Source organism: Gorilla gorilla, chromosome 20 (genome assembly GCF_029281585.2).
Source record: "Gorilla gorilla gorilla isolate KB3781 chromosome 20, NHGRI_mGorGor1-v2.1_pri, whole genome shotgun sequence".
Lineage (NCBI taxonomy): Eukaryota > Metazoa > Chordata > Mammalia > Primates > Hominidae > Gorilla > Gorilla gorilla.
Window position 1 is genome coordinate 58,590,772 of NC_073244.2, and position 24,322 is coordinate 58,615,093.

The 24,322-nt window shown below is 54.1% G+C and overlaps 1 protein-coding gene across 7 annotated transcripts in view; it reads right to left on the minus strand.

Annotated features, from left to right (window-relative positions):
* Window positions 1-759: 759 nt before the first annotated feature.
* ZC3H4 (zinc finger CCCH-type containing 4) overlaps window positions 760-24,322 on the minus strand; it is a 49,728-nt gene continuing 26,165 nt past the window's right edge. For 6 of the 7 annotated variants that reach the window (XM_055369824.2, XM_019015809.4, XM_055369826.2 and 3 more), the window contains 10 exons: window positions 22,958-23,112; window positions 21,892-21,988; window positions 21,631-21,770; window positions 20,921-21,031; window positions 18,769-18,880; window positions 18,098-18,207; window positions 8,922-9,283; window positions 8,348-8,691; window positions 5,657-5,908; window positions 760-4,434 (listed from right to left, as the gene is read on the minus strand). In XM_055369824.2, the coding sequence (XP_055225799.1) occupies window positions 2,921-4,434; window positions 5,657-5,908; window positions 8,348-8,691; window positions 8,922-9,283; window positions 18,098-18,207; window positions 18,769-18,880; window positions 20,921-21,031; window positions 21,631-21,770; window positions 21,892-21,988; window positions 22,958-23,112 (3,197 nt within the window). In that variant the 3' untranslated portion in view covers window positions 760-2,920. The remainder of the gene's footprint in view (window positions 4,435-5,656; window positions 5,909-8,347; window positions 8,692-8,921; window positions 9,284-18,097; window positions 18,208-18,768; window positions 18,881-20,920; window positions 21,032-21,630; window positions 21,771-21,891; window positions 21,989-22,957; window positions 23,113-24,322) is intronic. The other variant, XM_055369829.2, reaches the window with a different exon arrangement.

Below are 24,322 nucleotides of genomic sequence, written 5' to 3' on the forward strand. Positions count from 1 at the left end.
GTTGCAGTTCTTCCGCCCATCCTGCTGCTGAGGGACTCTCTCCCCTGTATGTAAACTCCAAGAAAACCCTGTATCCTGTTTGCTGGGTTTGGGTCTCAGCCTTTATTTTTTTAAGAGACAGGGGTCTCACTCTGTTGCCTGGCCTGCTGGAATGCAGGAAGGTGATGTAGCTCACTGCAGCCTGAACTACTGGGTTCAAGCGATCCTCCTGCCTCAGCCTCCCGAAGTGCCGGGATGAGAGGCGTGAGCCACTGCGCCCAAACTGTATTGATCATGCATTCAGCCATCTATCCACCCATCCTTCATATTTGTTGATGCATTTCAAAGTAAGTTCCAACATCACAACAGACCCCTCCTCAGAGGATACCCCTGGCTATCACATGGGTAGGGTGCCCGCTAAAGCTCGTCCCGTCCCTGGAAGCCAGCCCAGCTGTCCTGTCTGTGTTAATGGTCTTTCTATGAGCACTGCAGGGGCAGATCCAGGACTGTGCTGGTCACCCCTGGATCCCAAATGCTGAGCGTGGCCCGCACAGAAGCTCAGGGACCTTGGGATGTTGCTAGTAGGTGATCTACTGCCATCCACTGAGGACAGCTGACACTGTTTGGAGGCACAAATTGTCCCTCAGTGTCCTCATGTTACCCTGAGGCCAACTGCTGAGAGAATAGGTCCTTGTTTCACCCCCCAGCCACCTTCCACCCTGGTTAATTCCCAGGGCAAGGGATGGTCTGGGGCAGCCTGGAGAGACCAGACCCACAAGCTTTTTAAAATAACTGCATCCTTTAATGGCAGTAATACAATTATTGGATTAAGAGACCACAGGAGAAAGGCAGGTGACGTTTTTGGAAGACAGATATGGAGTATAAAAAGGGTGTGAAATAGTCATGCGGCGATCATTGTAAAAATACAGTTCATTATATACATATTTGCACCACCAACTCTCAACTCTGAAACAGTATTTACACTTTTGTTACAATCCTGGTTAGAGAACAATTTTTCTTTAAAAGCTCGGCCTGATGGCAAATGAGAATTTCGGGTGAATTCATAGTCCTATGAGGTTCTTAGGCTGAATATTCCAAGAGGAGGGCTCCAGCTTCTATTTCATCCACAGATTTCGGTTTAAAAAATATTTAATTTTCTTTTACAAAAGAAAATTCTCAAAAGGAGAGGAAAAACAACAACAAAAACCAAAACACTGCCACACTGTGTATTCATACTTATTTTACAAACACCAAGGGCTGTGCCCTCTGCTTCAAGGCCAACACTGGTGGCTAAAGACAAATCTCATTAATGATTGTGTTAAAAAAAAAAAAAAAGACAAAAAGACCAACCAACCAGATCCCAGCAGTGACCCCTCAGGGCTGTGCAGCCCTGTAGGACACCCTGCCTCCTGGCTCCAAACTATGAGTTTTTCATTTTTCTCTTCTTAGGGTGGGGTGGGATAGGAGCCTTGTTCACCCCACCCTGAGGAGGAGGGAAGGGGAATCCCTTGGCAGGTAACTAGGTCTCTTCATGGTCAGCAATGAAGAGATTGGCCTGCAGCCACATGGCGGGCCAGGGAGACGGGCAGATGCAGCCACAAGCAGACACTTCCTGAGGCCCCTCAAGTGGCCCAGAAGCAGGATAGCAGGCCTCCCCCAGCACCCCTTGCGCCCATCTCCCGGGCTGTGTCCATAGGTGGGCCTCCTCCAGGGCTCTGCAGATGAGGCTGGCCCTCAGCCAGGGTGGGAGCGTGGGGGGAGCAGAGGCTCCCCATCCCCTGGCTGCAGGGTTCCCACTCAGTCCGTTTAAGTGTCCATAAATCCCACAGAGCAACACACCTTGGAACACCTGCGTCTGCTGGCTTGGGAGAGGAAACCCGAACACATCAATACCTCATGCCCTGCAGGTCACACAGTTTAAGGAGGTGCGAGGAAAACAGAACACTTGGCCAGGAGCCACCCCAGGGTCCCCATTGTTGGGGCCTGGCGGCACAGCCACTGCACGGATCCTGGAGCTGTCCGGGGCTGGGCTGCAGTGCAGGCATAGCGGGTGCGTGGCTTGAGGACCAGGACAGACCCTGGTGTGGGCAAGGAGGGTGTGGCCCTGATAGGACAGGTCGGGTAATACTGACAGAACGTGCGTGCTCCTAGGGGCTGCCTCCTAGAGGTGGCTCTTCAGGACTCTGCCCCACACCGGCCCCCACTACCTTTGGGTCCAGTTCTCACTCTGGAGGCTTCTGCTGCAGGCTGGGGGGCATCCACTTGCTCTAGACGGAGGGTGGCAGGGAGGGCACGTGTGGTAATCCAGGGACAGGAGCAGGCATGCGCCAGGGAGCCCCCATAGTGCCGCTGGGGGCTTTTTCCTTAATACCTTTTCACTGTCACTGTCTCCTGAGTGGGTTGTCACGCCCTGCACTGAAAAGACAGTGATGGTGCACCCTAGGGTTCTAGAAACGCCTGGACCTGCTTCCACACAGGCCCTGCCATGGTCTTGGTTCCGGGTCTCTTCGGGCACAGGGTGAGGAGCGTTCAATACCTTCCCAGACACCAACTGTTCCCTTTGTCCTGGGGAAAAGGGGCCATGCTTTGCCCAGAAAACCCACTGGGCCTCCAGCAAGGCCCGGCCAGGCAGAGCCCACAGAGTCTGAGGCCAGGCACTGGCGACGGTTCACAGGTTTGTGGGCATGAGTTGGTTTGCTCAGCAGGAGCCCCTGAGCCTGCCACACTGACCAGAACTTAAGATGGTTATATACAATTTATAAATCTCAAAGAAAGTACTACTTTAAAAAAAAAAAGAGACGGAAAGCAAAAGAAAAGAAAAAGGAGAAAAGAAAAAAGGAACACCCAGCCTGCCTCCCCTTGCCCCCAAGTTCCCCACCCTGGGTGCTGCCCTGAATGCCACCCTAGGAAGGGCGGCTGGATCCGCAGCTCTGGCTGGACACTACTGGCAAAAGGGGGAGGCCGTGGGGTCGAAGCCTTTAAAAACATCCTTCAGGGATGCCGCATCCTGCTCACCCTCGCGGGCCGGACTGTTCCCAGCAAATGGGCTTCCTGAGCCCGTCTTGGGTGTCTGCTTCACCGTCCCGAAGAGGGTGGGCACAGGCAGGTTGTGCACCCCGGGCTGGGGTGGGGCACCCTCGGGGGGCGGGGTGGCGGTGGTGGCAGCAGGGGCTGCAGCGGCCTTGGGCCGGGGCCGGTTGTAGCTGTTGTATCTGTCCGTGGGGGTGCCCCCATCAGCACCGGCCTTCCCTGTCTCTGGCTGTTCCAGGGCAGACTTGCGGACGAACGGGGGCTCCTTAGCCTTGGAGGCCGAGCTCTTGCCATTGCCCTCAGCACCCTTGGGTTGGGCACCTGTGTCAGCAGCCGGCTCTGTGGCTTTGCCCCCCGCGTTGGGAGTCCTCGGGTCGTAGAGGCTGATACCGCTCAGCACGCTGCTCTGCCCGCCCCCTCCGCCCTGGCCCAGTCCACCGGCCGCCAGCACGCGGGGGTCGTAGGGAGCGGTGGCTGGTGGGGAGGCATCCCCACTCGGGCTGGCGGTGGGAGAGGGCGCCTCAGCAGGGCCGGGCTTGGCAGCCCGGGAGGAGGCCGTAGAGTCTGTGGGTTTCTGCAGCCGAGGGTCAGTGGGGGCCTTCCGCACCCGGGGGTCACTGGGTTTGTCACTGGAACCGGGGGCGGCCGAGGAGCCGGTGGCATTGACCGTCTTGAGGATGCGAGACAGAAGTTCAAAGTCGGGGAGGTTGGCGCCCTGTGTGCTGGAGTCCGTGGAGGCGCCCGGGCGCTGCCGGGCGTTGGGGGGCCCTGCCGTGGCAGCGCGGTGCAGCCGGGGGTCCAGGGTGGGCATGGATTGCAGGGCCGCGGGCACAGGGGGCACTACGTCCTGCTTGGGGACGGGTAGGGGGATCAGGTCCTCGGGATTCCAGAGCACGGTGCGGGCAAAGCTGGGCTTGCTCAGGGTCACGTCCTTCTTGATGTGGCTGAACTGCTGCAGCTGTGACCGTGGGTCCCGCAGAGGGTGCCCGGGGAGTGGGTCCAGGGGAATGTTCACGGCCTTCTCCCGCAGGGCCCGCTCCCCTTCCTCCTCCTCCGTTGGGGGCGGCCCAGACCCCTTGGAACTGCTGGGGCCCACAGGGCTGGAATGAAGGCTGCCTTCGGGCTTGGAGGTGGGCAGGGCACGAGCCAGCCGAGGATCGGAGGGTCCCGAATCACCTGGGCCAGACCCGCCAGAAGCCTCCACATGGCGGGTGAGTCTGGGGTCCCGGCTGAGGCGAGGGTCAGCCAGCCGGCTTCCTGTGGGGTGTCCCTTCTGGAGGCGGGGGTCCCCCAGCCCACTGCTGCTCAGCTCCCCAACTGAAGCTGGGGGTCGGCTGGACGTCTGCTGCCTCAAGGTCTTCAGGATGGAGGTGACACTGCTTCCACCCTCATCCTCGTCACTTGAGTACCAGTTTCCGGTGTCACCTGGGAAAGAACAAAGGAGCAGGGAGGGGTGAGTGGGCACATCCACCACCCGCCCTCTTGGATCCCACAGCAGCCCACTGTGAGCAGCTCCTTTGCTTGTGCCTCTCAGAACCTCAGGTCCTCCTCTCTAAGGCTCCCTCCCCACAGTGGGCGGCTGAGGAGACCCAGGGAGCTAAGGCGCTCGGTTTATGCCATGCTCCCCAGCTCTCCTCAGTGGCGGCACTGCACTAAGTAGTTTGCTTTATTTAAATAACTCACAACCACCCCAGGAGGTAGTGATACTATCATGCCCATTTGACAGATGTGAAAACAGAAGCACGGTGCCGTTACATTGGAGTCAGGGCCAGGATTGGGCTGGGACTCCTAACCCAGAGCTCTGCTGTTTCCTCCCGCCCACCTCCGGGCTGGTTCAGCCCCCACTCTGGCAAGTCCGGCTGTGGGCACCTCTTTCTGGAGGTCCTGGTAGCAGACACCATTGACTCAGTTCTGGCTGGGCCTGGGGCTCAGAGACACTTGACCCCAAACCGGCTCGTGATGTCCCCATGTCCCAGGGAGGGGCTGGTGTGGACCAACCGCAGTCACCAGCTGATAAGAGGCAGGGCCGGCTGGGCAGACTCAGACGTGGGCTCAAGCAAAACCTAGGCCAGTACAGCCTGGGCCACCAGGGGAGCGGCCCCTCCTCCTGCTGTCCCACTGGCTCCTGGGCTACAGTCAGGGCCACCTGTGGCCTCTGGCTTCAGGATCTAGACACCACTTGTCATTTTACCCCAAAGTGGACACCACTAAGTCAACCATGCAGCAACTGAGACTTGGTGGCTCGTGACTATGATTATTACTGGTTAATTTCAATGACTATCTCTTGTTTGTTGGCTCCTTGAGAACACGGTAGGAAAACGGGGGCTGTGAGGGTCTCCCTAAAGCCTCCTCTGGCAGGGCACAGGCGGTCAATCCTGTTGGCCACTGTCTCCTCCAGGAACCAGCCCTCCACCCTACTCCATGGGATCAGGGTCTCTCCTGAACCCAACACAGAAAGCCACCCCTGACTGCCAGTTTTCTCAGGGACAGGCAGCAGCCCCAGCCCGGCTTCATGGCCCTGGACAGGGGTCCTCCCTAGCCATGGGCTCCTTCCCGACAGGAAACCCAACCTGGAACACCCCACCACCGCCGCTCCCCTGCACAGCGGCCCGGGGCCTGTGCCCCGGCCCCTGGGGCGGACACGTGCCTTCCTCATTCTCCCGGTCCTGCTTGCTGCTCTCAGCCAGCCTCCTCGCTCTCTCCTCCTCCTCCTGCTGCTTCTGCTGGATCCTCAGGTACAGGGCCCTCTGGGCTGAGGGCAGGAAGTCAGGGACACCGGCGCCTGGCTTCGGCCGGCCTGGGGGCCCTCCCTCAGAGAAGCTGTCGGGCTCCAGAGGGTGCTCAGGGAAGAGGTGCTCCCCAGGCTCCCCTGGCAGCTCTTCGTAGTGCCCGTAGTCCTCTGTGGCAGGGGAAGAACCGAGGGTTCATGTCGGGAAGGGCCTCCAGGTGCCAACTCCAGCCCCCCTGCCCCTCACTGCAAACCCACACCGATGGCGATGGAGAAGGACGCACAGCCTGCCCCTGCCTGCCCTCCCCAGGTCTCAGGGGAACGGAGCTGCCCATGGGTAGCCCCGCCTACATGAAGAATGAGGTTCAGAGAGGGTTGAGTGATGCGGGCAAACGCTTATGAGGTGGAAACAGGATGGAACATTGGATGTATGTTTGTAAGACGCAAGGAGAAAGCTTTGGAAAGACACACAGAAACAGTCCCTCTGGAACACAGATTCTGGAGAGGCCAGGGATGGATCCTGTACTCTTTCCTGTACTTGTTTAATTATTTTGGATGGACAGGAGTTGCACGGTTTCTTTCTAACAATCAGTAAGGAAACACCATGCATCTCATAGTGAACTTGACCATGTTCAACACTAAAAGCCAGGAAAAGAGAATGAAACGGGCCGAAGTGCTGCTCCGGCCACAGGTCAACGGCAGCTCCAGAGTGCCTCCCTTCCCACTCCACAGCATTAGGGGATGTCTCAGGAAGCCCGGGGCCTCCACCTCCTGCAGCATGGGCACTGGCACCAGCCACCTCACCCCACACACTCCCCCAGTGCCTGAGCCAAGAGCTGTGGGCAGCGGCACAGGCTGACGTGGGGACGCAGCAGACGTAGAGGGGAGGGCGGGCTCGGTGACACCTCCTGCGTCTTGCGTGTGTGACACATGTGAGCATGGGCGACAGCGAGTCACCGAAACGGGGGGCGGGGGGGCGTCTGGAGTCAGTGCTGCCCCACAGAACACACTGCAGTGATGGAAATGTTCTAGATCTGCAGAGCAACATGTGGCCACCTAGATCCTCCTGGGCCAGCTGAGCATTTATAACATGGTGTCTAGAAAAGTGCACTTGTAACTTAGCTTACATTAATTTCAACTTCGTCAAGTGAACCTGATGGGCCAGCCTGCTCTATGACACATCCCAGCGCAGAGCTGGGACCCACTCCATGAACCAGACAGCCGAGGGTCCCCCTTCACACACAGTCTGTGCACACACCAGAAACCACTGACCATACATGTTAGAGGGAGGATTTTATGAAATGGGATTACTCTAGAGACCCCTACTGCTACCAACGTGACGGACCTCTGGTGCCCCGCCAGCAGAGCTTTTCCCATGCACCTTTCAGACGCATTTGTTGAAGGGGGAGGAGCTGAGAACCCCAGTACCTCCTGTGGCAGCCTGTTTTTCTCGTCTTTCTAAAGCACCCACTCTCACCCAAGTACCTGCTCTCCCAGGTCCATGCACCACCTAAAGCCAAAGCCCACGTTCACATTTTGATCTCTAGCCTGGGCCTCTCCCGATGCCCCTTAAACCACCCCCTCAAAATTTCCACATGGCCGTCGGAGGGGCAGGCACCCTAGAGTGACTATGCCCCACGTCCAGCGCCCCACCCTCAATGCCGTTCCTGCCCACCTTGCAAAACACACACAGGGCTCCCACTGCCCCACGGCGCCGTGTCCAAACCTCGAAGCCCTGCCTTGCACTCCAGTGGCCGCCCTGCTGCCTCTGCCCAGGGACAGCCCCCAGCAGCTGCCACAGCAGCTCCCCTAGTTCAACACAGCGCCCCCACCCGCTGCCCTCGGAGGTCCCAACATTCCTCACGTTGGGAGTGCCGCTTCACTTCTCAAAGAGACTTTTGTGACTATCCCCACTGACGCACTGAGCCTTCTGGCCCACCGCCAGGGTTCCCCACCTTTTCTTCTAAGAATGGCCAATGCTGAAAGGAGCCAACTCCTCTATCTACACGCTTGCCACCTGCTTCTTTCCACCAAGATGCAACTGAGCGAGGACAGTGGTGGCCTCTCGTGCCTGGCCCTCCTCCAGAGGACTGCACACCACATCTCCTATGGCTGCAGCAGCGTCATCTAAACCCCTCTGCTCACTGGACATTTGTTACCAATGCAAAAGGAAAAAAAGGCAGGAAAACGGCCGGTAATGGGCACAGAACCCGCAGAGTCCTGGGGCGGACACTGGTTGCTCCAAGCCGAGAACTGCCCGGAAAGAGATGGTTTTGGCCAGGCCACTAACTGAGTCCAGATGGGCCCACCAGCCTCTCAGCCTCACACCCTTGCACACTCGTCCCTCTAACTTCCCATGCTTCCGATTCCAGGCACAGCTTGCAAATTAAAAAGAAATAACCTATATTGGTAATACACAGAATACTCCTTTCTTCTTCAACAGAACAATACATCCTACGTCACTGAAAACATTCAACCATTAAATGGGACAGAGATGGAGTCATGCTTTCGAAGAGACTTGGACGAAGGAAGAAAAATCACATCTCCCCAACTCTGCTCCACTGGGTAAAGCCTGCAGCCCCAGGCAGCCACACCTGGAGCCCCGCATACCTGCATCCCCTAGGAGTCCGGGCTCCATCTCCATGCCCTCCTGCTGCTGGTAGAAGTTTTCATAGAAGTTCTGGGCTGGCGGGATAGGGGGCATCATTCCAGAATGTGGGGAGTCTCCAGGGCCGTAGGGCATCATTGGAGGGCCGCCAGGGCCCATGGGTGGGCCAGGATTCATGCCAGGGCCCATCGGCATGTCGGGGTGCATGTCCGGGTGCATGTCAGGGTGCATGTCCGGGTGCATGTCGGGGTGCATGTCAGGATGCATTGGACCGCCCATTGGCCCTGGGGGTCCCATGTTGGGCCCAGGGCCCATTGGCCCTGGGGGTCCACCGGGTCCAGGGAACCTAGAAGAGGGAAAAGGTGCCTGTGACGAAAGCTGCCGAGGAGGGCGGTGGCCACACCCCAGAGGAGAGGCGGAGGGCTGCAGAGCTGAAGGTCATGGGCCCCAGACCAGGACTCCCACAGCTGGGGAGAGAGGCAGGACTCTCCCACAGCCAGGCTTGCCCTAACAAGAGGAGCCTGGCTGGGCCCAGGACAGCGCCCGCTGCCTGTCACGGGGGTCCAGGGCACTCACCTCACACCCAGCTTCTCAGCCAGCTGTCCCGTGGGCCGCACCACGATCTCAAACAAGGAAGGGATCTTCTTGTTGTACATGTCCTGCTGCTGCAGCTGCTGCGGGGACAGTGGCTCATGCACCGGCATGGGCATCTGAGGGGGCCCAGGCGGTGGGGGAGGGGGCGGGGGCGGGGGCGGGGGGCCACCCTGCATGGGCCTGCCGTTGGGAGAGGTTGGAGCCTGCGGGCCAGGGGGCCGAGGAGGGGTGGGCAGGAGGCCCACACCAGGGGGCGGTTTGGGCAGGGGGTTGATGCCCTGCTTCTTCAGTTCCTCCACCTCCTTCTCGTCCTCGGCACCTGCTTCTGCATCATCGGCCAACATCTGCGGGTGAGAAAGAACAAAAGAAGGTGTGGACGGGGTCAGGATGGAAACGGACCTCTCCAGGTCTGAGAGCTGAAGTTTATGAGGAAAAGTCCATAATACAAGGACCTTGAGATCTAAAGGCATAAAGACCACAATGGCTCTGTAACAAAAATCATCATCAGCCACCTCTCTGCTCCACTCTCGGGGACCAGCTGGTGGAGGGGGGGCCATTCCTGCTCTATGGCAAAATACACATAACAAAGCATACTGTTTAACCATTTAAAGTGAACGATTCAGCCAGGCACAGGGACTCACATCTGTAATCCCAGCACTTTGGGAGGCCGAGGTGGGTGGATCACTTGAGGCCAGGAGTTCAAGACCAGTCTGGTCAACATGGCAAAACCCCGTCTCTACTAAAAATACAAAAATTAGCCAGGCATGGTAGTGCACGCCTGTAGTCTCAGCTACTCGGGAGGCTGAAGCAGGAGAATCACTTGAACATGGGAGGCAGAGGCTGCAGTGAGCCAAGATCGCACCACTGCACCCCAGCATGGACAACAGAGAAGACTCTGTCTCAAAAATAAATAAATAATGCCAGACGTGGTGGCTCATGCTTGTAATCCCGGCACTTTGGCAGGCTGAGGCGGGCAGATCACCTGAGGTCAGGAGTTTGAGGCCAGCCTGGCCAACATGGTGAAATCCCATCTCTACTAAAAATACAAAAAAAATAGCTGGGCATGGTGGTGGGCACCTGTAATCCCAGCTACTCAGGAGGCTGAGGCAGAAGAATCGCTTGAACCCGGGAGGCGGAGGTTCCAGTGAGCCGAGATCACGCCACTGCACTCCAGCCTGAGCGACAGAGCCAGACTCCATCTCAAAAAACAAAAAAAAAATAAAGTGAACGATGCAGTGGCATTTGGCACATGAACAATGTTATGTAACCGCCACCTCTATATAGTACCAGCACATTTTCATCACCCCCAAAAGAGACCCTGTACGCACTAAGCAATCGCTCCCCACCCTCTACCCCCAGCCCCCGGCAGCCACTCTGCTTTCTGTCTCTGCGGACCTGCCCCTGCTGGACAGCTCCTGCGAACAGACTCATGCGCTGTGTGTGATGGGCGCTTTCTCACTTAGCAAAGTGCATCTATCTACAACACTGCTACATCTATCAGTATGTCACTCTGTTTTTTATGGCTGAATCATATTCCCCTGTCATGTTTGGATTTTAAGGGCCTCTGATCTCAACTCCTGACCATGACCCTTAGGGCCTAAGAGCAGGGGTGGGTGTCTGGGTGTCTGGGTATCTGGGGAGGACTGGGTAGCTTTCTGGCAGCTTCATTTCCTCCCAACGATCCCAACTCCTCCACCCCAACCACCCAGCCTTGTTTCAGTGCAATGAGCGGCCAAGCTCTCCCCTACAGGGCCAGGACCAAGCTTCCCCCAGGTTTTTATTTTTCCTGTTATTCCCATGTGGCTCAACGTCACTCAACTGTTGAGGTCCCTCATTAGATGTCAATTCATAGTGTCTATCCAGTCTCCTGTATTCACTACTGGGTCACCAGGAGTTCTCTGCCAACACTGCCTATGCCTTGTCAGATTATTCAGTCATTCCCATGTTCATCCTAGCTCCATCTCCCCATCAACTCCACGAGGGCAGGACTGTTTCTTCCCTGCTATATCCTCAGGGCCCCCACAAGACCTGATACAGGGCAGATGCCCAGTGAGTGAATGAGAAATGTCAAAATCTCAACTGGACTAGAATGTCTCATCAGTTAGGATAGCGTGCAGAAAAGTGAACACAGGAGGCCTGGCTGCTCTCCTTGGAAGCTCTGCTTGCAAGGCTAGGCCTCGGCTGGTGTCTGGGAAGCTGTATTTTGGGAGGGCTCCCAGCATTCACTGTCCAGTAAGAGGGGCTCACTGCATCTAAACTGTTTCTGCAACCAATGCAGTTTGTGCTGAATGCCTGCTTTGTCCCCCAAATCTGGAATTTTGGTCCATGCTGGGCAGAGGCTGCCTAGGTGAGCGGCCTAGTGAAAACCCTGGGTGCTGAGCAAGTCTCCTCGCAGAGTACGACACTCGTGCTGTCACAACTGGAGGAGGGCAGCGTGGCCCCTGCGAGTCCACAGGAAGAGGATGCGCCTGCTTCCTCCAGGCGCCCTCATGTACTCATTCCCAGGGCTGAGTTTGCCTGTGTCCCTTCACCGCAGTTAACATCTTGGCCGTGAGTCCCCCAGCAAGTTGCTCTGGGTCATCTTGGGGACCCCAGCACAGATCCCTTAGCTGGTCCTAACACAGGGTCATCAGGATAAACTAGTCCTGCCCCTCTGCCCAGGAACAGCAAGGCGGACAGAAACAGGACCCCCAGGTGGGGGTTGTGCGTTCGCAGTTTTCCCTTCTTCTAGCCATTAGCAATGGTATCTGGACCCTGGAACCCCAGGCTCCAATAAGAATGTGGCTTCATGGAGGAGGGGTGGAAAACGACGCGGTGGAACCCCTCTGTCCTTCTGAGCCCTGATATTCCAGGGGTGGTCAGCGTGTGAACCAGCAGCACAGGGGGACCCGTGGAGGCAGAACCCGCATTCTGCCCTTTGAGTGTGGGCAACACCACCTGAGATGAGCCTTGCTGGGAGGGCCCAGAGCCTTGCGCCAGCTGCTTTCAACACTGCCACGGGCTCACTTCCTCCTGGCCCAAGGGCCCTTCCTCAACTGTGTGTGGGGCCATGGCTTGCGCTGCAGCTGCCACCCTACATCTCCCTCCTCCTCCTCTTCAGTCCCCACCGCCGCACATCCTGGGGCCGCCAGTGTCACCTCTTCACAAAGCCTCTTGAATGTCTGCCTCCTGAATAGAGCCCAGCTAGAGTCCTGGGCTCCCACACTTGTTCTTCACGGCCTGATCCCCACGTGTGTGTGCACACACACACATACACACACACACTCACACTCCCCATGTATCATCAGCATCCGCCCAAGGACCTAACCCTGCCTCCTCAGCACCCCCAGTGCCTGGCACAAACAAGGCACAGAGATTTACTGAGTGAACGACTAAGCAAGGAACACAAACCAATGCATTCCCTGGAATCCAGAGGCTGGGTCCAGTGCAGAGGAGAAAGGAGCTCAGGCCCTGAATGGTTGACTCCACCATGGAGTCAGCTGCGGAGTCAACCCAAACTGCCCATCGGTCCTGCCAGCACAGACCCTGTGGAGGGCACCTCTGTCCCTGGCCCCTCCACCAGCAAAGACACCAACTGAGACAACTAGCACCCCGCTAGGTGCCAAAACCTCTCTAGCCAGGACAGACTATCAGTGATCAGAGTTTCCAACAGTCAGTCACCTTCTGCAAGCAATAAGTAACACTTGTAGAAGTGCAGAGGCATGTGGGCTGAGCCCCATTAGGCCATGTGAATAAGCTCCAGGCCACTGGTCACCACGCTGTTGCCCCGAACTGGAAACAACTCAAATGTCCTTCAACGGATGACTGGATAAACAAACACAGATCATCCGCTCAGTGGGACACTACACAGCAACAAATGGTAATGAACTGTTACTTGCAACAACGGGTGAACCTCAAAAGCTTCATGCCAAGTGCAAGAAGCCAGACTCAACACATGCACGCGTGCGCACACACACACACACACACTCACACTCTTAAAGCCTGTTTACCCCATAATTCTATTTATATGATTTGCTTGAAAAAGCAAAACCAAAAGACAGACCCTGATCCACGGTTGCCAGGCACTGGAGATGTGGGGTGGCATTTACTATAAAGGACACAGTGGAGTTTCTGGGGTGATGGAATGGGTTTCCTAGATCCAACTTGTGGGGTGGTGACATGACTCAATGTGTTTGTCAAAACTCATAGAACCAGGCCGAGTGCGGTGGCTCACGCCTGTAATCCCAGCACTTTGGGAGGTGGAGGTAGGTGGATTACGAGGTCAGGAGTTCAAGACCAGCCTCACCAAGATGGTGAAACCTTATCTCTACTAAAAATACAAAAATATTAGCTGGCCGGGCGCAGTGGCTCACACCTGTAATCCCAGCACTTTGGAAGGCAGAGCCGAGCGGATCACGAGGTCAGGAGTTCGAGACCACCTTGACCAACATGGTGAAACCCTGTCTCTACTAAATACATAAAAATTAGCCGGGCGTGGTGGCACACACCTGTAATCCCAGCTACTCAGGAGGCTGAGGCAAGAGAATCGCTTGAACCTGGGAGGCGGAGACTGCAGTGAGCCAAGGTTGCACCACTGCACTCCAGCCTGGATGACAGAGCAAGACTCCGTCTCAAAAAAAAAATTTTTCAAAAAAAAAATTAGCTGGATGTGGTGGCGGGCCTCTGTAATCCCAGCTACTCAAGAGGCAGAGAACTGCTTGAACCTGGGAGGCGGGGGTTGCAGTGAGCCAACACTGCACCACTGCACTCCAGCCTGGACGACAACAGTGAGATTCCGTCTTGGAAAAAAAAAAAAAAAACAACTCACAGAACTATATATCAGGTGCGGTGGTTCATGCCTGTAATCCCAGCACTTTGGGAGGCCTGCGGGTGGATCACCTGAGGTCAGGTGTTTGAGACCAGCCTCGCTAACATGGTGAAACCCTGTCTCTACTAAAAATACAAAAATTAGCCAGGCGTGTGGCAGGCACCTGTAATCCTAGCTATTCAGGAGGCTGAGACAGGAGAATCACTTGAACCCAGGAGGTGGAGGTTGCAGTGAGCCAAGATCACATCATTGCACTCCAGCCTTGGCAACAAGAGTGAAACTCCGTCTTAAAAAAAAAAAAAAATTGGTACCAAAGAGGACACACAAAAACATAGATAAAATGCTAAGAACTGCTTAAAGCACTCAGATAAATTTAGAAGGTATGGATTTTCAGCTAGGCATGGTGGCTCACGCCCGTTATCCCAGCACTGTGGGAGGCCAAGGCGGGCGTGGATCACCTGAGGTTGGGAGTTCGAGACCAGCCTGACAAACGTGGAGACCCCGTCCCTACTAAAAACACAAAAAATGAGCCGGGCATGATGGCACATGCCTGTAATCTCAGCTACTCGGGAGGCTGAGGCAGGAGAATCGCTTGAACCTGGGAGGCGGAGGTCGTGGTGAGCCAAGATCGCGCCACTGCACTCCAGCCTGGGCAACAAGAGCAAAACTCCGTCTCAAAAAAAAAAAAAAAAAAAAAAAAAAAGAAGGTATGGATTTTCAGGAAAAGGGTCTGTGTGCATACTCCAAAGCAGAAACCTACAACCCTCTAAGTTTTGCAAACATCAAGTTTTGCTTTCAGAAAATATTGCTCTCTACAGAATTTACTTTTAACGGACTCAAGTACCATTATACTTAATCTCTGTTGGCTTCACAGATGCCCACTTCCATGAAGCCAAGGGAGATTAAATATAACCCCAATGCCACTTAAAAAAATTTTTTTCCAGCCGTTGAAACTACACACAAAAAGCCCCCCTAAACTATCTCTATTTTTTTCATTATTTATTATTATTTCCTAAAATTACGTTTGGAGCTAAATGAGATATATTGTTAAAATTAATTTCACGAGGCAGGTGGATTATTTGAGGTCAGGAGTTTGAAACTAGCCTGGCCAACATGCTAAAACCTCATCTCTACTAAAAATACAAAAATTAGCCAGGCACGGACGGGCATGGTGGCTCACACCTGTAATCCCGGCACTTTGGGAGGCCAAGGCAGGAGAATCGCTTGAACCCAGGAGGCGGAGGTTGCAGTGAGCCGAGACCACGCCACTGCACTCCAGCCTGGCAACAGAGCAAGACTCCGTTTCAAAAAAAAAAAAAAAAAAAAAAATTAGCCAGGCGCATTGGCGCACACCTGTAATCCCAGCACTTTGGTAGGCCGGGGCGGGTGGATCACCTGTCGAGGTGGGTGGATCAGGAATTCGAGACCAGCCTGGCCAACATGGTGAAACCCTGTCTCTACTAAGAATACAAAACTAATCAGGAATTTGAGACCAGCCTGGCCAACAGGGTGAAACCCTGTCTCTACTAAAAATACAAAACTCAGCAGGGCATGGTGGCTGGCGCCTGTAATCCCAGCTACTCAGAGGAGGCTGAAACAGGAAATCACTTGAACCTGGAAGGCAGAGGTTGCAGTGAGCCGAGATGGTGCCATTGTACTTCAGCCTGGGCGAAAGAGTGAAACTCCGTCTCAAAAACAAACAAACAAAAATTAGCCGGGCGTGGTGGTGGGTGCCTGTAATCCCAGCTACTGTGGAGGCTGAGGCAGGAGAATCGCCTGAACCCAGAAGGCGAAGGTTGTGGTGAGCAGAGATCGCGCCATTGCACTCCAGCGTGGACAACTAAGCAAGACTCCATTTCATTTCCATTTTTTTTTTTTCTGTTTTGAGACGGAGTCTCGCTCTTGTTGCCCAGGCTGGAGTGCAATGGCATGATCGCGGCTCACCGCAACCACCGCCTCCCGGGTTCAAGCGATTCTCCTGCCTCAGCCTCTCGAGCAGCTGGGATTACAGGCATGCACCACCTTGCCTGGCTAATTCTGTATTTTTAGTAGAGATGGGGTTTCTCCATGTTGGTCAGGCTGGTCTTAATTTCTCAACCTCAGGTGATCCGTCTGCCTTGGCATCCCACAGTGGGGGGATTACAGGAGTGAGCCACTGCGCCTGGCCAGACACCACTTCAAAAAAGAAAAAAAAATTAATTTCACCGGTTTCTTTTTACTTTTTTTTTTTTTTAATGTGGCTACTGGAAAATTTTAAATGAATGATGTGATTCTGTGGTGCTCCTGTGGGCAGCACTGGCCTGGAGCACAAACTTGGAGCCTCCAGCAGGGGGCAGTCCTCAGTCAGAGATCAGTGAGTCCTCCCAAGGAGCCGTGAGGCCTGACTGGCCACTGCTTCCCCTGTCAAACAGCTCAGACCCTAGGTGTGTACTGATTACATAACCCTGGGGCATGCCAGGCGCGGTGGCTCACACCTGTAATCCCAGCGATTTGGGAGGCCAAGGTGGGCGGATCACAAGGTCAGTAGTTCGAGACCAACCTGGCCAACATGGTGAAACCCCGTCTCTACTGAAAATAGCTGGGTGCACTGGCATGCGCCTGTAGTCCCAGCTACTCGGGAGGCTGAGGCAGGAGAAACGCTTGAACCCGGGAGGTAGAGGTTGCAGGGAGCCGAGATTGTGCCACTGCACTCCAGCCTGGGTGACAGAGTGAGACTCTGTATCAAAAAACAAACAAAACAAAACAAAAAAACCCTAGGGCAGCAGGCTCCCCGGAGGGACTTGCCTTTTCCTACAGGCGCCCTGCCAACGAGCAATGGACATTCTCCTACATCTGCTTGCATGGGGCTTCCCCTGCACCCCTCACAGGGGTGCCCCTGCCACCAGTTAACAAGACAGTCACTGACAGATGGACTCTGGAAGCTGGCAGGTGTGCTGATGCCTTGATCCTTTCCACTGTCAAAAAAAATAGCCAATCTCCTAGAACCTCCTGTGAACTAGAAGGCAGGAAAGCTTCATTTGAAAGGGCACCAGTTCCCGTACCCACTCACTCCCCAGATGAATCAGGAAACTCAGGACTGATGTTTGGGTATTTAACCCTAACCCAAGGTCCTCAGCCTGACTCCTCAGGGAGGACAACTGATGCCAGGATGAGTTTCAAATGTCACCTGGCTAGTGGGGAAGCCCTGACACCTCCCCCAAGGGAGCCTTCCCCTTTAGAGACCGCCAACTTCCCTCTATTTTCTCTAACGCATAATGGGGGCCCTGAGAGTTGCAAAGAAACGTTTGACTTTTCCACCAAAATACAATCCTTGCCTCGTCTTTGTGTATCTTTGGTTTTTTGTGGTCTTTCTTGGAGATGGCGTCTTGCTCTGTTACCCAGGCTGGAGTGCAGTGGCATGATCATGGCTCACTGCAGCCTCAGTCTCCTGGACTCAACAGATCCTCCCACCTCAGCCTCTCGAGTAGCTGGGACCATAGGCATGTGCCACAATACCTGGCTAATTTTTTTTTTTTTTTTGAGACACAGTCTCACTCTGTTGCACAGGCTGGATGGAATGCAGTGGTGTGATCTCAGCTCACTGCAACCTCTGCCTCCTGAGTAGCTGGGACTACAAGCATATGCCACCACAACTAGCTAATTTTTATATTTTTAGTAGCGATGGGGTTTTGCCATGTTGGCCAGGCAGGTCTTGAGAACCTGGCCTCAGTGATCTGCCCGCCTCAGACTCCCACAGTGCTGAGATTACAAGCGTGAGCCACCACACTCGGTTAAGTTTTTTGTATTTTTTTTTTAAGAGACGGGGTTTTGCCATGTTGCCGTAAGTACAACTGATCTGCCTGCCTTGGCCTCCCAAAGTGCTGGGATTACAGGCATGAACCACTGCACCCAGCCCAGCCAATTTCTTATTTTTATTTTTAGTAGAAACAACGTCTTACTACATGCCTAGGCTGGTCTTGAACTCCTGAGCTCAACTGATCCTCCTGCCTCGGCCTCCCAAAGTGCTGGGGTTACAGGTGATTCGTGTATCTTTGTGTATTGTGAGCTCTCTCTAAATGACACCTAAGAGATCACAATTCATGCTTGGAGGCCCATCAGGCAGCATTCCTTTCATCTGGTCATGCCCCTGGGGAAACAGCAAAAGCTTGTCCTGGCCTAAGACAACACATGTGACCACCTCAACTCCTTGCAGAAGAGGACACAGTGCCCGTGTCCTCCTTAGAATGGCCCAATTCCAGATCAACCAAACTGGGCACTGCAGAGGCTGGACAGGCAGGCCATAGCACTGAGGCAATGGAGTGTGCATGTCCCAGTTCCTGTAGCCGGGGGCCCCGTTACCCCCGGACATTACCTTATCCAAGAGCTCCCTCGTCTCTTCGGTCAGAGGGTCGTGGGAAAACATGCAGTCGTCACCATTGATGCAGTTCCCAGTGGTGTGGTACAGCTTACACGGGAAATCACGTTCATGGCAAATTAAGGTAAACGCTTCATCTCACAGAACGCCCCCCTCCCCCACCACAGACCCAAGGCAGAATCCAACTCCCTTTGTTTTGGAGATGAGAAATCTGAGCCCAGAGAGGTGAGGCGATGTGCTAAGGGCTGCTCAGTGGGTTGGCAGGAAATCCACGGAGAGACCCCGGCACTCCAGACAGCAGGGCACTTCCAGCCCCACTACATTGGCTGGGGGCTGCGTCCTCAGATGGTCAACCAGAGACTAGGGAAGTTAAACGACTCGCCCAAGGTATAAAACCACCTGGAAGAATCTCAGCCAATGGTATGGGCCAGTCTTGAGAGCCTATGTAAACAGAACATGCTCCAAGTGCGTCTCAGTTTACTCCCTGGAAGGATGGGAAAGACAGACCCCTCTGAGGGCGGACGTGAGTGTTAAATGAGATGGAGACTCACAGAAAGCTCTTGGCACAGAGAGAAAGCACAGTGCAGGAAGATCAGCTGTTACTACCATCAAGGAGCAGAGAAGTTCTGCGCCCTCATTCAGACCAGATGCCGGCACTAAAAGGATATCGTGCATATAAGGGCAGTTCTCAGCTCTGGCGCAAAATCCAGTGATGTAAAACTTGCACAGTTCTCGCTTCTTCGGGAGTTCGATGTCATGGCTAAAATTACAGTGGTCTCCCTAGAAGAGAAGCAACGAAAACATAAGGTGGTGGCGTGGGAAGCTCTTGCTTACTTCTGTCTGCAAAGGGAAGAAATACTCTGTCACTGCTGGTGCATGGAGGGGCCAATGGCAGAAACGAATCCCCCTTAGGAAAGGAAGACAGGTCTAGGAAGGGCAGGTCCCAAAGGCTGTTGGGACTAATTTTTTTTATATTTTTTTGTAGAGACAGGGTCTCACTATGTTGCCCAGGCTGGTCTCAAACTCCTGGGTTCAAGTGATCCTCCCACTTTGGCCTCCCAAAGCACTGGGATTATAGCCATGAGCCACTAAGCCTGGGTACTTCCTGAATTTAAAGAAAAGCCTTTTGTCCATTTTTCTTCCTCCCAGACCTTGGATGTGATGCTCGGAGGCACAGCAACCACTGTGTAACCATGAGGACAAAAGCCATATGTTTAAAGATGGCAGAATAGTAAGCAGGAATGAGCCTAGGTCCCCCAGGGTACCCCTGACCACTGCGCTGCCAGCTACTGCCCACCCAGCTCCAGACTCCTGGTTCTGAGAGACAAATGTCTATGTGTTGAAGCCAATTTTGTTAAGTTTTCCTGTACTTCCGGTTGAACACAATCTCAACGACACAATACCTAGGTGAAATCCAGGATTGTGTTCTCCATTCCTCATCATTCAGTCCTCAGGAATCACTCACTATAACCGTGAACTGAAGACAGAAGCTGATCTGTCCCCCTAACTTTTACGAATGCCTACTCATTTGTCTTATTTATTTACTTATTTTTGAGACAGAGTCTGGCTCTGTCGCCCAGGCTGGAGTGCAATGCCACGATCTTGACTCACTGCAACCTCCACCACCCGGGTTCAAGCGATTCTCCTGCCTCAGCCTCCCGAGTAGCTGGGAGGCTGAGGAAGGAGAATGGCATGAATCCAGGAGGCAGAGCTTGCAGTGAGGCAGAACTTGCAGTGAGGCGAGATCGCACCACTGCACTCCAGCCTGGGCGACAGAGAGAGACTCGGTCTAAAAAAAATAAAAAAGAGAGAGAGAGAGAGATGGGATCTATGTTGCCCAGGGTGTATTCATTTGTTTTTGCTTATATGTATTTCAAGTTTCTCAACAGAATAGAAATTGTAACTACATAAGAAATACTGCCCGGGCACGGTAGCTCACATTTGTAATCCCAGCACTTCAGGAGGCTGGAATCAGGAGTTTGGGACCAGCCTGGCCAACATGGCGAAACCCCGTCTCTACTAAAAATACAAAAATTAGCCGGGTGTGGTGGCGGGCGGGCACCTATAGTCTCAGCTACTCAGGAGGCTGAGGCAGGAGAATCGCTTGATCCCAGGAGGCGGAGGTTGCAGTGAGCCGAGATCACACCACTGCACTCCAGCCTGGGTGACAGTGAGACTTAGTCTCAAAGGAAAAAACAAATTATTTTATACACAACATTATTTGTTTGAAGCATCTATTTCTTCCCAAGACAGATGCAAGGGTGCAGTGTGCCCTGAGCACACATCTGCTGGTGTCTGTTGCTGCCTGGGATACTGGGGTAAGAAGCTGCCGGCTGAACTAATACTGGGTTATTATACTTGTTTCCTTCAGAACTCTGTGGTCATTGGTCCATCTTCTGACATTGAACTTTGCTATGAAGTCCAAGGTTAACCTCATCCTCCCCTCCTCTTCTATCTGGATGCTTTAATCATTCCCCATTCAACCCTGAAGCTCAATAACTTCACCAGGATATGCTGCTGCTTTGCATTCACATCAACCTCCATAATTACGTTTCAGGCTATATGGATTGGTTGAAAATTTTGGCCAAAAAACTCCCCTAAAACCAAAAGTCCTCATCTTACTGGGGGTCCTCCTCACTCTGAAAGGTAACCTGAGTCTTTCAGGCCCCCCAGGCAACTCCCAGTATCGGCAAGTGTCCACAAGGACTACACAGTCACTCCCACCCACCCTCACCACGGCTCCAGAACATTCTGGAAGCCATGTGTCTTCTGGGGGCTATGGCCTCCTAGAGGTGCCCAGGAGCTTTCAGCGCTCCTTACCCAGGTGCAGCGCCCTTCCACGAAGTACTTGCAAATGACTTTGCCTTTCTTGTCCGACTGCTGGTGGGGCTTGTCATGGTCACGACTCCGGTAGCTTCCACCACCACCGTCCTGCAATGGACAGGGTGTGGACGTAAAGGGGAATGAAAGGGAAGGGTAGAGATGGGATCGGGGTTAATAAAAAGCACGGGAGAAGGGGATGAGGACTCCCTTCAGACCTTACAAGAGCACCGATGGGCAGGCTGCATCTAACACTGAGGCTGCGTGCACATTTAAGCCCCACGGTGTGCGGTGTTGCTGCCTGGTGAGGAAAAGCTCTAGCCTTTAGAGCTGTTAGCCACTTACACCTCAAGTTCCACACTACTGTGCAGCAACACGTCCACCACACCCAGAGGTGGTGGCATGGGTCTCCCTGCAAAACCTTCCAGGGCTAACTGGATGGTTCACCTAGAACCTTCTGAACCTCACAGATGTGTCAGGTATGGCTGCAGGTGCTGCTAATGACATGGTTTTAAACACAGGGTCTCAGCAGCAGCGCATCTCCCCAGGATAACTCTAGTTGTCGCTGGTTATGCTGGTCAACACTGGCCAGCCCTTTGAGGGGTGGCTGATGGCAGCAAGGATCAGCTTCACAGAATGACTCACTAAACGGAAAAAGGGCTAAGAAGGGACCTTGGCCCAAACATCAGATCAGAGTGGAGTCAACTCACGCCCATGTCCTCATCATAGAAGTCTTCGTCATCGTTCATTCCGCCCTTGTTCATCCCTCCTCGGCTGCCACCTCGGCCTCGGCCCCGGCCCATTCCTTTCCCTCGACCTCGGGAGCCCCTGCCACGGCCTCGACTTAGCCCTGTGGAGGGGAGACTGTGTGAAGATCTGCTGACCACCCCCTCCCCACCCCCAGGACCGGATTCCAGCAGCTGCTGGAATCCCTGCCCCACCCAGTGTGTCCTCTCCAGGCCCCTGCCCACCTCGGCCTCGGCTGTCCTTGGAGCGGCGGTACTGGTTCAGCTCCTTGGAGTACTCGTCATAGTCGTCGTCTCCCATTGGCTCCTCACTCTCTCCATACTGGAATGCGCAGAGGAGAGGGCAGGAGAGCGTCAGGTAGGGAACAATGAACACTGTCCCCACCTACACACTGCTCCTTTTTGAAGGATGGTGACCATCCAGGGGACTCATACCATAACCCATTTCCACACAGCCTGATGACAGGTGGTCCCAATCCTTCCCACTGCAGTCTTCACTCTGAAGACCTGACCCAATAGGCAAACCCAGCATGGAGCCTCCCTACGTACACATCACTGTGGGGCTCTAAAAGGGAGTGGGCAGTGGACTGTGGGCTGGCATGGAAGGTCTGTGGGTAGGACCAGGATGGCAAGTGCAGTGCACCTGCCGCTCCTCCTCCTGGGTTGGGGCAGGGATGAAGGACCACGTGCCTGGCTGGAAATGTCTCTAGAGGACTTTCAGGAAACTTCTCTCTAGTGACGGGATGTTTTCACAGCACATCCTGTGATACCTCTTCTTTTTCTTTTTTTGAGACAGAGTCTTGCTCTGTCACCTAAGCTGGAATGCAGTGGTGCGATCTCGGCTCACTGCAACCTCGACCTCGCGGGTTCAAGTGATTCTCCTGCCTCAGACTCCTGCATGAATAGCTGGGACTACAGGCGCGTGCTACCACACCCGGCTAATTTTTTGTATTTGTAGTAGAGACAGGGTTTCACCGTGTTAGCCAGGATGGTCTCCATCTCCTGACCTCGTGATCCACCCGCCTCAGGCTCCCAAAGTACTGGGATTACAGGTGTGAGCCACCGCGCCCGGCCGATACCTTTTCTACTTTAAACCACATGAAGGTTTTATCTATTCCAAAATGATAAATGAATATTTTTAAACACATACATCTGCCCTCTGAGGCTTCCCTTTCTTCAGAAGGGCCGTATGTCTTCCCACCTTGGCCTCACAGCCTCTACCAGCAGTGCTCACGCCCTGGAAAGCCCACCAGCCTCACCCCGACGTCCCCAGGGCCAGAGGAAACCTTACGTCCATCTCTTCCTCGTAGAAATCCTCTTCATCCTCCGGGTGGTCTCCTCCCATAGAGCCTCTGCCCCTGCCTCGGCTGCCCCTGCCCATGCCGCGGCCTCGCGATCCTCCACGGCTTCCTCGTCCCCTGTAGCCCCGGCCCCGGCCTCGGCTGCCTGCATGGAGATTCAGATAGTGAGCCTCCAGCAGGAGCAGATGCCACCAGCAAGAAAGAAGACAACCCACATTTTGCTCCTGAAGTCAATCACTTCAGCTGCCTCCTCCTCCTTCTCCTCCTCCTCCTCCTCCTCCAAGAAGCCTTCCTAGATGCCCCAGGTAGGCTACTGGACCCTCTGGTTCTCTCAATGGGGGTCCCTCAGCACCCCGGACACACAGCTACTCCAGTACTCACTCCCCTTCCTCACAGGGACTTGTCCACTTAGAACTGCACTGTCCAATATGGCAAACACCAGCCCACGGGCTAATGTGCAACTAACACGTCTGGTCCAAACTACAAGATGCTAGGCTTGAAGTCTGACAAGACTAGCTAGCCCTGTAGTTTGGACCTGTGATTTAGACAAGAGTCCAAAACACACATTGGACTTCAAAGACTTAGTTAAAAAAAAAAAAGAGGCTGGGTGTGGTGGCTCATGCCTGTAATCCCAGAACTCTCGGAGGCTGAGGTGGGCAGATCACCTTAGGTCAGGAGTTTGAGACCATCCTGGCCAACATGGTGAAATCCTGTTTCTACTAAAAATAGAAAAATTAGCCAGGTGTGGTGGCACACACCTGTAATCCCAGTTACTCAGGAGGCTCAGGTGGGAGAATTGCTTGAACTCGGGAGGCAGAGGCTGCAGTAAGCTGAGAATGCGCCACTGCACTCCAGCTTGGGCAACAGAGTGAGACCCCGTCTCACACACACACACACACACACACACACACACAAAAACCCAAATGAGAAAGAATATAAAATATCTCATTTGTCTAATTTGATTACACGTTGAAGTAAGATTTTAAACATATTAGGTTGAAAACAGATTATCCAAATTAATTTAATTGGTTTCACTTTTTTCTTCACTTAAAAAAAAAAAAAAGTGGCCAGGTGCAGTGGCTCAATCCTATAATCTCAGCACTTTGGGAGGCCCAGTTGGGCAGATCACTTGAGAACAGGAGTTCGAGACAAGCCTGGCCAACATAGCAAAAACCCCATCTCTACTAAAAATACAAAAAATTAGGCCAGGCGCAGTGGTTCACACCTGTAATCCCAGCACTTTGGGAGGCCAAGGCGGGTGGACTGCCTGAGCTCAGGAGTTCAAGACCAGATTGGGCAACACAGTGAAACCCATCTCTACTAAAAATAAAAAAGCCAGGCGTGGTGGTGCAGGC